The 13,719-nt window shown below is 41.6% G+C and overlaps 1 protein-coding gene across 1 annotated transcript in view; it reads right to left on the bottom strand.

Moving 5' to 3' along the window:
• Positions 1 to 13,719, bottom strand: part of CSMD2 (CUB and Sushi multiple domains 2) — a gene marked incomplete at its 5' end in the record, with an annotated part of 765,891 nt that overhangs the window by 268,369 nt on the left and 483,803 nt on the right. Inside the window, one exon of the mRNA XM_081962655.1 lies at positions 5,353 to 5,679. Coding sequence (XP_081818781.1) covers positions 5,353 to 5,679 — 327 coding nt within the window. The remainder of the gene's footprint in view (positions 1 to 5,352; positions 5,680 to 13,719) is intronic.

The following is a 13,719-nucleotide window of genomic DNA, read 5'->3' as shown; positions in this document are numbered from 1 at the left end:
TACTCTAGTGCAGTGGTTCTCAACCTGTGGGTCGCGACCCCTTTGGGGGTCAAATAACCCTTTCACAGGGGTCGCCTAAGACCATCCACCTGCACTGGCGTCACCCATGCTCAGGAGTGCATCCTGAAGCGGCAGGTGCATGAAGAGCGCCAGGTGGCGAAGTAGCCTCCTCCCAGCTCCGGGCGCAACCTAGATGCTAGGGAAAGGCTGAGGCGCTAAAGGGGGAGAGAGACGGGTTCTTCTGGGTGGTGGATCAGCCTCGGCTCCCACGGACGTCCGAAGCGAGCGCAGTCGGTGGTGCCGCTTCAGCCCAGCCACCTGCACAGGGGCTTGAAGGTGCTCGGAGAGCAGGAGACCGGCAGGACAGTCAGGCCACCTGCATCAGCCGGTGGGACGGGCTCTCGGCCAGGCAAGCACAGGCCGGGATTCAAGCCGCCTTGGGCTTAAACGCTGCCTTTTCTGCCCCCACTGCCGGTCCTGTCCTGTGGGCTAAACTGAGCTTGGAGGCTTTTGGGGCCCCAGGAAGGCTGGCAGGAGAGGCCGGAGGGGAGGACAGGCCCCACCCAGCCATTCCTTCCATCCCGAGGAATTCCACTCAGGACGGAAGCACTGTTCGATGTAGCTTAAGCCTCCGTTTAAAATCCCATTTAAAGGGCAACTCCTTAATTTGTGTTAAGAAAGAAAGAAAGAAAGAAAGAAAGAAAGAAAGAAAGAAAGAAAGAAAGAAAGAAAGAAAGAAAGAAAGAGAAAGAAAGAAAGAAGAAAGAGAAAGAAAGAAAAAGAAAGAAGAAAAGGGAGGGAGGAATGGAAAGAAAGAAAGAAGAAAAGGAGGGAGGAATGGAAGGAAAGAAAGAAAGAAGAAAAGGGAGGGAGGAATGGAAAGAAAGAAAGAAGAAAAGGGAGGGAGGAATGGAAAGAAAGAAAGAAAGAAAGAAAGAAAGAAAGAAAGAAAGAAAGAAAGAAAGAAAGAAAAGGGAGGGAGGAATGGAAAGAAAGAAAGAAAATTGGGTGGGTGGGGGAACGGAATGTAAAAAAAGTAAATTTAATAAAGTGAAACTCATGTAAACCACGAACTGCTGCTGGAGGCAGGCAGGGAGGTTGTTTTATCCTGGAAAATCCCAGCCTGGCTGATTTTCTCCCAAACCCAGATTGGCAGATTAATCACTATGCTTTAATTATGTTCAATTTGTAATAATGAAAATACATCCTGCATAGCAGACATTTGCATTACGATTCATAACAGTAGCAAAATTACAGTTATAAAGTAGCAACAAAAATAATTTTATGGTTGGGGGTCACCATAACATGAGGAACTGCATTAAAGGGCCACGGCATTGGGAAGGTTGAGAACCACTGCTCTAGTGGAACATTTTTGGGGGCAGCATAATCAATTTTTGATGTTATCTTCCACTGTCAACCTCAGGGGTACAATGCTTAAACTATTATCAAAACATTAATTAAAAGTTAGCTGTTGTGTTACCTACCGTCTACAGATTGGGGCAAGTTACAAGCGTAACAAAAAATGAAAGTTAGTTCTTCATGTTACCTACCATCTATAGATTGGGGCAGGTTAGCTCTTGTCTTACTCCTATCCCACAATATTGACTTATCTTCCTGAATATGGTGTGTGTGTGTGTGTGTGTGTGTGTGTGTGTGTGTGTGTGTAGGAAATTAGGGAGGTATGTATGTAACTTTGGGCAACCACAGGCAGGTCCTCTACTTACAACCATTTTCTTAGCGGCAGTTCAAAGTTACAATGGGCATCGAGAAAAGTGAATGATGACTGGTTTTCACACTTATGACGCATCAAAATTCAGGAGCTTGGCAACACACATAGATTTACAGTGGTTGCAGTAAATCCCAGGGTCATATGATCACCATTTGTGACCTTTCCAGTTGATTTCCGACAAGCAAACGGGGGAGGTGGATTTGCTTAACAATTGCATGGCTCACTTAACAATTGTAGTGATTCTTTTGAAAACGAAAGGAAAAATTATCATTAAATCAGGCGTGACCCACTTAACAACCACCTTGCTTAGCACTGGAAATTCTGGCTTCAGTGGCGGTTGTAAGTCGAGGTCCATACTGTAGAATTAAAGACTGAATCCAAATCTGCCACGTCAATCAATTCAGAGAAACTTGCGACACGTTTTTAACTTAATTGTTGCTCCTATTTATGCAATTTCTCATTCCGCAAAGATGTGAAAACAGGAATTGCCAGATTTTAGTCAAAATATGCAGCTTGGCCTTAAATATTCAAAAGCTACAAATACGTATATGCCACGGATCCCTTCGGGAAGCAGTAGAACTTTGCAGCTGCAAAGCATATTAACATCAAACGATGTTGACATTTGTCATTCACTTACGAGGTTTAATTTACCTGAAAATTATCTGAAAAGAGGATGCAGAACAGATAGTTGCAAACAAATAATGCTAGCTATATTAGGAAAGACAGTGAAAATTTACAACAGGGAAAAAAAATACGTTAAAGAACGGGAGAAATTGACCTGTCAAAGAATGAAAGAAGGGCAATTTGCATTTTTAAAAGATTCTCGAGCAATTTATATTCCGCAACATAAATTAAAGGAAGATATGCACAGAGGCTCCATATGTTAGAAAATATGGTGAAAGTATCGTAGTTATGATCTTAATCACAGGACAGTTTCAAATTTCAAGAGCATGTGGTAGATGCATTCTAAGTTGGTTGGTTTCCAGTTTGCTTCTGGGCCCAATTCAAGGTGCTGCTTTTCATTTTTAAAACCCTAAATAGCATAGGGCTGAGCTATTTGAAGGACTACCTCTCCCTGATTACACCTACCCATCCTAAAATATATGAAGACCGGTTGCAGGAACTGGGTATGTCTAGTTTAATGAAAAGAAGGACTAGGGGAGACATGATAACAGCCTTCCAATATCTCAGGGGTTGCTGCAAGGAAGATGGAGTCAAGCTATTCTCCAAAGAACCTGAGGGTAGGACAAGAAGCAATGGATGGAAACTCATCAAGGAGAGAACCAATCTAGGATAAATTTCTAATCGTTCCATTAATTAGAACAATTAATCAGTGGAACAATTTGCTTTCACAAGTTGAGGGGTCTCCATCACTTTTTAGGTTTTTAAGAAGAGATTTGACCAACTATTTGTCTCAAATGATATAGGGCTGTGATGGCACGCATGCCACTGGTGGTACACAGAGCCCTCTCTGCGGGCACGGGAGCTGTCCCCCTAGCTCAGCTCCACCATGCATGCACACATGCCTCTCGCTGGCCCGTTTTTGCTCCCAGGAGCAAAAACTGCAGGGAGGCCTACTAGGCCCCAAATGGGGGGAGCGTGGGGGGGTTGCACGCACATGCACAGAGGAGTGCAGCATGGGGGGGGGGTGTTGCAGAGGCATTGCATTATGGGTGCTTCCGCCACGTGACAACAAAAAGGTTAGCCATCAATGATATAGGACAGTGATGGTGAACCTATGGCACGTGTGCTACAAGTGGCACGGGGAGCCATTTGTCAGGGCACGCGAGGCGCTGCCCTGACAGCTGGCCAGTGCACATGCGTGCGCTGGCCAACTGAGTTCACCTTTTTAAAAGCTATTTTTCGCTTTCCCCAGGCTCCAGAGGCTATGTAGGAGCCTGGGGAGGTCGAAAAGAGCCTCCCCCGTGCCCCCCGGAGGCTTCAGGGACCGTCCCTGAAGCCTTCGGAACGCTTAAAACCACCCTCCGAGCAATCCGGAAGTGACTTCCGGGTTGCTCGGAGGGTCATTTTAAGAGTTCCGAAGGCTTCAGGGACTGTCCGGAGGCTTCCCTGACGCCTTCGGAGCGCTTAAAACGACCCTCCGAGGAAAGCCTCCGGACCATCCCTGAAGCCTCTGGAGGGCCTCCGGGGGGGGCGGGGGGGGCTGTTTTCGCCCTCCCCAGGCTCCTATAAAGCCTCTGGAGCCTGGGGAGGGCGAAAAAAGCATGTAAAATGGGGGGGGGGGTCGCGCGTTGTGTGCACATGCACACTGGGGGGGGTGTCGTGCGTTGCATTATGGGTGCGGCACGCCCGCACATGACCCACCTGCCCTCCCCCCACTTGTGGCACGCGAGCCAAAAAAGGTTCGCCATCGCTGATCTAGGATCTCCTGCTAGAACAGGGTATTGGAGTAGAAGACTAGAACGAAGGTCCCCTTCAATACTATTATTCTGCTATCCCATTGGATCTTTCAGGAGGGATATGTTACTGGTTCCATGTATTAACATCTTCCAACTGGTGGGACACAGGAGACAAGCCTTTTCTGCCACTGTAGTCCAGTGACGTGCGGTGAGGTTTATGGCTGGTGAGGCTGGTGACGTCATCAGCGCGAGCCGCGGTCCCCTTCATGTTGACTCAGGAAGGCAGGGAATGGGACCACATGTGCAGCAGAGAGGCTGAGGCTAGAGGAGCCTCCTGCACATGTGGTCCCATTCCCGGACCACGTGTGCAGAAGGCTCCTCAGCGCCTTTTCCCTTTTTTTTATTTTCATGATGAGAGCGGTGAGGCTCTGCCTCCCCTGCCTCCCCTGACCGCACGTCCCTGCTGTAGTCCTTCTATATGTTTCTATGTATGTTTTATGATTTTAATCTGATATTGTAAAAAATGTTTTTTTGTGGGTTTTATTTTAACCACCCCGATTTGCTTTGTCCAAGATTGGAGACCATGTGAATTTGATAAGTAAGTAAACAAATATCCTCTGGAAGCCTTGATTGTTCACAAACGGCTGGGATGCTGAGTTGTTCCTCCCCACAAACAGGATATTGTCTCCAACCTTTGCAGAGCCAAAATGACTCCTGCTCATACATACAAAGCTAAAGGGTCATGCATTATTTTGTGGCATGTCAGCGACTTACCCTGTTACCCTGAAAATAAGACCTCCCTGGATAATAAGCCCAATTGGGCTTTTGAGCGCATATGCTAAAATAAACCCTCCCCTGAAAATAAGCCCTCCGTGAAAATATTGCAGGACAGCAGCAGCCATGAGGTGACCACACTCGCTGCCTCCTGCACCTCAAAAATAATAAGACCTCCCCGAAAATAAGGCCAAGCGTTTATTTCAAGGGTCAAAAGAAAATAAGTCCCTGTCTCATTTTCAGGGAAACATGGTATTTAATTGACTATTTAAGATTGGTTAAGATTGGAAGCCTTCTATCACGAGAAATACCCTGGAGAAAACAAAAACAAACCCCATCAGGTCCCATATTGATTTACCAGCAGTAGCATTTGTACTGATCTGTGCATTTCTAGCTGCCACTCTGATTGAGAACAACAAAGAGGTAGCCCTGATTGCTTCCTTGCACACCTGTTCATATAGTATCATCCTTTGCTTTCCGTTGACTTACTGGTAAATGTGATGTTGAAGCCACGCTTCTCAGTGGAGTGATCTGTCTGGAATTCCAACCTGGCAACATGGCCACTACTGGTCAGAGAAGATGGGAGTTGGCTTCCAGAGAAGGTCCCGAGGGTGGGTGATTCAGCTGTTCCACCATCCTTCACCGCCAAGAAGTCAAACTGAGGCTCCACGTCAAAATCATTGAAAGCCAAATGGATCCGACTTTCAGGTTTTGCGATGATTAGCCAGACGCAGTGCAAGCTGCTGCCATATTCCTCGGGGTAATTCGGGGAGAGCACAATCCCAGATGGACTGGTGAAATTGAAGAAGCAGGAGACTGCAGTGAGAAAAACAAAAGGAAGGGAGGAAGGAGGAGGAGAGGAGTGTCACTATGCCTGCAACTTAATCAGATGAATTTAATGCCAGTTCTTTGCATTCTTGGGGTTGTAAAGACAATGTAAAAAGAGAAACAGAAAATGAAACTCAAGAATTGCTATCTTGTCAGTTAAATATAAAGCTATCTATTTCTCAAAGCAGCTTTTCACCCTTTAATCTTTGTTTTGTTTTCTACTTTCGTACTGTGGAATATTCATCAACAGTAGCAATTCTAGACTGGAGATCTCAGTATTACACATCAAACTACAAATAGAAATCCTGATTATATAATTATATGCAGTTTGCGATAGCCTATCAATGCCACACTTAGTTTTATCTGTACAATTGATGGAACTGTACGATTAATACCTCAAATTTATACCAATGCAATGTTTTTCTTATCTTTAAAAGTTTTAAGTTATCAAATTGTTGTGTCAGGAAAATTTAGGTGTGTTTTCTTTTGTAGAAATGGCACTGTTCCTAACTGATATCTGAATTCTGTAATGTATTAATTGGATCTTTTATACAATAAAAAATGAACTACCAAAAAGGAAAAAAAAATAGAATTGCTGTCCTCTTTGATTGAAGAGAAATTCAGAAGAGTGAAGGATAATTAAAAATAACACACACACACACACACACACACACACACACACATATATATATATACAAATGCACATATGCACGCACACACATACATACATACATACATACATACATACATACATACATACATATATATATATATATATATATATATATATATATGATACAATGTATCTATTGTATATGATACAAGGTTCAACACCCCCCCCCCCCCCAACCCAGTTTCAATAAGTAAGTAGGAATTTTCAAAGGGATTTTCATTTGGGAGAAAATAGGTCTGAATTCAGGTTGAAAACGCAATAAAGGAAAAAAAGCAATATTTATTGACCCTAAAGGGGTGTTTGCTAATCTGCTTTACAGGATGCGTAATTAAAGTGAAAAAACCAACACTCTTTACATAATATGTCAGTTAAAACTGTGTATTTGAAGTTGTGGTAAACAACCCAAGTCTTGGAACTTAGGAATATTAAATATGACATACAGCAATTGGATAAGATAAAATTATTTGGTTGATTTTGGCATTCCAAGTCTATTTGTGTATTTGCAGGTGTTAAGTATATTTTTCTAGAACATACAGTATTTGAAATAATTTTCTGATAAAAGGTTTTGAAATTGACCACTGACATTGATTTAATGATTCGTAGAATAAGCTCAAGGTAAAGGTAAAAAGGTTCCCCTCACACATATGTGCTAGTCGTTCCTGACTCTAGGGGGCGGTGCTCATCTCCGTTTCAAAGCAAAAGAGACAGCGCTGTCCAAAGACATCTCCGTGGTCATGTGGCCAGCATGACTAAATTACCTTCCCAACAAAGGTGGTCCCTATTTCTCACCCACCCACCCACAGGCTAGGTCTGTTTGTAGTAGTACAAACTGAAGGGCAGACCCAGATGGAGAAAAATACAAGATTTGAGGGAGCTAAGGTCTCAGTTCAAAGGTTTGTTCCCCAAAACAATGTGACAATATATGTACAATCCTCCCCGTGGCATTACTGCCATTAGTAAATGAGGAAAAAGAGGTAACAATTCTGTCCTGGAATATGACACACAGATACACACAAACAGACACACACAGAGTAGAAAGCTACGGACAACACTGAAAGCAGTACCTGCTACTCATGTGAAAAGAAATCTGTAGTGAAACCAATGTAATAATTTTCATTAAGACCTGACACTGTCCTCTTCAAAATAATGTTTGCTATGAACAGAGTGAGGTTTTTTTTTTGTTTCTATAACATTAACCTCTAAGTACAAGCATATTTGATATTTATGCCTTTAAGCACTAGGATTTTTTTTTAAAAAAACCTTCTACTTAAACATTTTTGCAACTCAATATACCTTTATTTTTTTCTAAACAGTTTTTCCTAATATACAGTATTCTATGTTGTATGCAATTTATACAATACTTATTTTTTTATTCCAATATTTTGAGTGTTGAATGGCATGCCACCTTCCAGAGAAATGCCAAAATCAGAATACCGCATTTCAGTTTGTATAACAACCTCAAGCTGCACCAAGATAAATCTATATTTATTAATTAAACAAATTTATAAAACCATTCATCCATCTTGACAAACCTAACTTTCAGTGACCAACAATTTATAACCCCAATTAAAACACTTATTTGAATGTTGAATTGTAAACCAAACAAGTTTTGCCCAATTATAGAAACTTAAAGAGTGAATGGTCCAAGGTATCTAGAGGATAATTAGATAACAGACCCACCCTCATTTATCATACTTATCAGAGAGAAGAGAAAAATTAGATAGAGACAACAGAAAAAATATCTGTACAGTTGAATTATGGAGTTCTTGTGGAACAGCTTGCCTACAGAAGTTGTGAGTTTTCCATCACTGGAAGTTTTTCAGAAGTGATTGGACCTCCATTTGTCTGGAATGGTATAAGATCTCCTTTGACCAGGGAGTTGGACTAGAAGACCTCAAAGGTCCCTTCCCATTCTGTTTTACTGTTACTGTTATTGTGTTGCAGAAAATGACAGGCTTAGACTTCTCAGGATACAGGAAAAGTTTATTTGGCAGCCAGGTTCAGAAAGTTAGCACGTAGCTAGCATTGCAAATTCTGAACCATCTTTATTATTGAAGCATGCATTCTTATACATTCTCAAAGACAGTGTAACACAGAAACACTTAACTCATCTTTTCCTTGGGGAAAAAGCCTTATAAGGAGATGGGGGTCTTCTCCTTTTGTTACAGGTATGGGCTACGTGCCATTAACGAACTTTATTTGAACCTTGTGGTTTTGGACTTTTGACATAGGGACATTTGCTGGAACATGTTGTGGTTGAGGGCTGATGACATTTCCCTGTCCCTTTAAGCAAGTTTCCAACTGTCCCTTTTATGCCACGTCTTCATTCTTATATTTTTAATCCATATTTTATTCTCCTTTAATTGAAGAACAATTAAAAGTCACCACAATAGCATCTCCTTTCCTATTTCTGTTCTCCAACCATATTGGATATTCTCCAAGGAAGAAAATGAGAGTATACTTTAAATCTTATATAAATAAATCCCTTAGAATTGAATTTTAGCTGTAATAAAGAAAAACCAATGCAATTTCCATGTTTTTATTTTACATTTCTTGTAAAGTCATCTCCACCTCTTGGGATGCTAAATTTTACAATACAACCCCATCTTGGTTTGAAAGGCCAGCATTCAGTTTACCTGAATATCATTGTATTTGGTGTTATAAAAGACAGGGGGACAGTCTCCTTCCTATCCATCTCTGTCCACAGTTGCATTGTGTGAACATCCTTTCAGGGATGCTCAAGACAGAGGCTCAAACACAGAATATCTACATCAATCTCTGCTCGCTATGGGAGAAGACAGTAGAGCCCTTCTTCTAATATGTCAAATATCAATTTCCAGAATATGGAGGCTACACGTTCCTCCCGACTGTCATCTTTCCCAAAACTGCAAACTCTTTTTCTCCTACTCCTCTTTCTCTCTTCCTCAGGATTTCTGGCTATTTCAAAATATAAAGTTATCTCTTCTGCTCATCAAGCGGCTGAGCTTTCTACATTGCCCACCCTTTTCCCCAGTCCTCCTGGGCTTAATTCCAAGCAGCTGCTATGGGCGGAAGCCAAATTGTATCTCTCCCTTGGACTTGCCATGATAATTTTATACACCTCTATCACATTCCCCCCTCCCATTCCCAAAAGTGGTTCCAACATTCTGCAGATAGCAGGCATGGATGGTTAGACAAGTACCATGTGAAGCCCGAGAAAAAAAGTCACCATGACATTCCCTGAGCAGAATGCAAGGAATCTACTGCTCAGAGTCCAGCAAATAAAACAACTGTATTCCAGGTCCTGATATGCACTTCCATGCCGACTTAAGGCAAAAACCGCTCCCCGTCCTCTGCCATTATGCCATCATCAGAAAGGGGACCTGCAGCTTCAGCTAACGAGGTGTGAAGCCAGATGGTGGCATAGTGAAGGCAATTAAGAAAAAAATGTTTAGAGCGCAACTGCAAATATGGAGCTTGCTCAGCCATCCAGAGGGAGCGTTTACCACACTGTGGCTGATGAGGTCCATTGGCTTCCCATAGCAAAGAGGATCTTTAATTGGACCCATCTTCTGGATGTCCAATCCATTTACAGCAAGGCTGGTTTATTCCACCTGCAAACATTTGCCTTCCACATTTTGCCTGCCTCCTCCTGGTCCTTGCCCATCACCTACAGCCCACAGCAGACATTTCATGCTAATTAACAAGCAGGAATATAATGATGCTCAGATGCGCTTTCTTAAACATATAACTATAATGAACTGGGCCTATTTGTCATGTCCTTGCTTGTATTTTCTCCTTGCCAAAGGGCCTAATGGCTGCATTTTATCTTTTAGCGGCTAAACAGAGGCTGATAAACTTCTATTGAATACTGTGTGTTTGTTTTAATAAGGGTGATGAGGAGTAAGTTGGATTGTCCAAAGGAGTTTTATTTGGATGGGCTGAAGGGAAGGAGGTAGACTTGCACCAAATACTCGGTTTTGTTTTATATGTGTGCATGTATTTATGTATGTCCTAAAGGAAATCAACCTGGTCCTAACCTTAACCCTAACCCTAACCCTCACAGCTTCAACCTCAAACTGTCTACCATGGAACTCACACCATTCCTAAGAGGACCGTAAAGGGGGCGTGCATAAGAGCACCAGGGTGCCTACCGTCCCTGTCCTACTGTCCCCATTTATTTGTATTCATTTCCTTTGTTCATGTCCATGTTCATACTTATACCTGCTATCTTGTACATGATTGACAAACTAACTAACTAAATAAATACTTTGGCCATCAAATGGGGAGAGAGGACTCATCGGGAAAGACCATGCTGTTAGGAAAGATTGAAGGCAAAAGGAAAAGGCCATGGCCAAGGATGAGCTGGTCAGATAGTGTGATTGATACGATGAACATAAATTTAGGCAAACTCCAAGAGACAGTGGAGGACATGAGGGCCTGGTGTGCTATGGGTTCATGGGGATGGGAAGAGTCAGACAAATTTTGTGACTGAACAAATATGTTTATGTGTATCAGAAAAAAACAGGAGACCAATTTCTCTTTCTTAGCAGCTTTCTACCAAAGTTTAAGTGAATTTCAACTAATAAATGCTCTGTCCTACACATTGGCAATAAAAATCAGAACACCAAATAAATTTGGGCAGAAATAATCTTGTAGATGACCCTCACTCTGTCAAGGACCTTAGAGTACTCATCTCAAACGATCTAAGCCCCAGAGCTCATTGTAACAGCATTGCCGAAAAGACATTAAGAGTTGTTAACTTGTATTGCTAACAAGGGCATACAAAACCTTTGCCAGACCAATTCTTGAATACAGCTTGTCCGCCTGGAACCCACACTGCATATCAGACATAAACACAATTGAGCAGGTTCAGAAGTATTTCACGAGAAGAGTATTCCACTCCTCTGCTCACAATAGAATTCTCTATGCCGCCAGGCTTGAAATTTTGGGCTTGGTCAAACTGGAACTTCACCACCTGCGGTTCGATCTAAGCATAGTACCCAAAATTGCCTGCAAAAATGTCTTGCCTGGCAATGACTTCTTCAGCTTCAATTACAATAATACATGGGCAAATGATACAAACTCAAGGTAAACCACTCCAAACTGGATTGCAGAAAATACAACTTCAGCAACAGAGTGGTTAATGCCTGGAATGCTCTACCCAACTCTGTTGTTACATCCTCAAACTCTCACAGCTTCAACCTCAAACTGTCTACCGTAGACCTCACCCCATTCCTAAGAGGTATGTAAGGGATAAGTGCACCAGCGTGCCTACCATCCCTGTCCTACTGTCCCCACTTATCTGTATTAACTTCTTTTGTTCATGTTTATGTTCATACCTATACTTGTTATCTTGTACATGTTTGACAAACAAACAAACAAACAAAATAAATTTTGGTGAATTTTCTGGGAGCGATAGAAAAGTACTTTGGAGCCAAAGGTAGAATGCTTCAATTGTGATCATTTTAAAGGTAATAGGACTTTGCAGGAGAGAATATTTCCTGACAAACATCTTGAAACATCTATACACTGAGACAAAAAGAACTAGGAACTAGAACCAGAAAAACAAAAACAGAAAAAACGAGTACTAAGTAGAAAATTCCCTTGAACGCAATTCATTTCTTGAAGGAAAAATTGCTTGCAAAAATTCTTTGGAAAGGGAAGAGAATATGGAACACTTTTGTGAAAATCCTTAGGGTTCTTGCAGTGATTTAACGATGAAGTGACTAAAGGTTATGGGTGAGCGTCATTAATCTGCTTTCAGTGTTTTTAAACATTTCTGAAATATTTAAAAAATCTGCAGCCTCTCTGGTCTTCTCAGCTCCTATTAATCCAGAGGGAAGAGATGAAGAAAGATGTTGTCACGCTCCCCCATCCAAGAAACCCCCCAATGGTGCTTTTTTCAGCTTTGTTTATTGTTATCAAGATTACCAGGGGGGAAAAAATTCTGCCTTAAAAAAATATTTTTCAAATTAAAGAAGTCCCCTGTACCAGACATTTGAAAAAAATTGTGACACATTGCCCTTTTAAAGTAAAAAAAAGGAGTTTATGCGATCCCAATGGTTAGAATTTCACTGCAATTCAACTTGAACAAAAAATAAATCTACTGTTTAATTTCAATCATTAAATGTTCCTCTGTATATCAGATAAAAAAGTGACATAACTTTACAAAATTGTAAAAAAAAAAATTGGAAATAAGAGAAAAATCCCTAATAATACTATTTGAAACCTTAATTTAATGAGGATGGGTTGCTTATTTTTGCATAATCTCAAACATGTAAAGATAGGAACTTATTCACCAAAAACAGAAAAAAAGATGTTTCTTAAACCAGCTTCTTTTGAACGGCTCTAAAAATGCTGCCACTTCTAAAATATTGCAGGCTTAAAATTCTTTTGGGTTCTTCTTTCTCCCAACGTAGCTCAAACTGAGGCAATCTCTCTTCTCTTTCAGTTCTGGTGCTGGTAAATTGGTCTGTATGCATTGCAATTATCTTTTCACTGAAGTTGCAAACCCCTGGTCCCTTCCTCTTCATTTCTGAACCATACCTTAAAGACCTATAAACTACATTTACATGACTTTCCACATCTGATTCATTTTAACCAGATGTTAGTTGAACTTAAGCCTGGTTTTGTAGTTTAATATAAACTGAATTCAATATAAACTGGTTTTCCCAGTTGCAATGTATGGCTGTGAAAGCTGGATCACAAGAAAGGCTGAGCGCCAAAGAAATGGGGCCTTTGAACTATGGTGCTGAAGAAGACTCCTGTGAGTCCCTTGGACTGCAAGGCAATCAAACCGGTTGGTGAGGAGATCAAGGCTAGAGGAGATCAACCCTGACTGCGCTTTAGAAGGCCAGATCCTGAAGAGGAAACTCAAATACTTTGGCCACCTAATGAAAAGGAAGGACTCACTGGAGAAGAGCCTGATGCTGAGAAAGACTGAGGGCAAAATAAGGATGGGATGGAAGAGAATGACGTGGCTGGATGGAGTCATTGAAGCAGTAGGCATGAGTTTAAATGGAATCTAGAGGATGGTAGAGGACAGTAAGATTTGGAGGAACATTGTCCATGGGACCGCGATGAGTCAGACACGACTTCGCAACTAACAACAACAACGTAAAATGAATCTATTTGGATATTTTATGAGTCACTGTATTGTGCAAATGCAGAATATGAGTTAATTCAATGACCAGATTAAACATATTGTGTGAACACTGCTAATACAAATAAAGGCTAAGAGCTATCAAGCCAGGTAGCAGAAAGGTAACTACTTGCTATCTGAACTCCCCCCAAAATCTGGTATTAATGTTGCACATAGCTGCGTAAGTCTGGAAAAGCTTGGGTTGAAATCCTCCTTGAAATTAAAAGTGAGA

The sequence above is a fragment of the Natrix helvetica genome, assembly GCF_964273705.1.
Source record: "Natrix helvetica genome assembly, chromosome: 9".
In the NCBI taxonomy this organism is placed as follows: Eukaryota; Metazoa; Chordata; class Lepidosauria; order Squamata; family Natricidae; genus Natrix; species Natrix helvetica.
The sequence above is the reverse complement of the archived record's forward strand: the minus strand, read 5'-3'. Positions and strand labels throughout refer to the sequence as shown.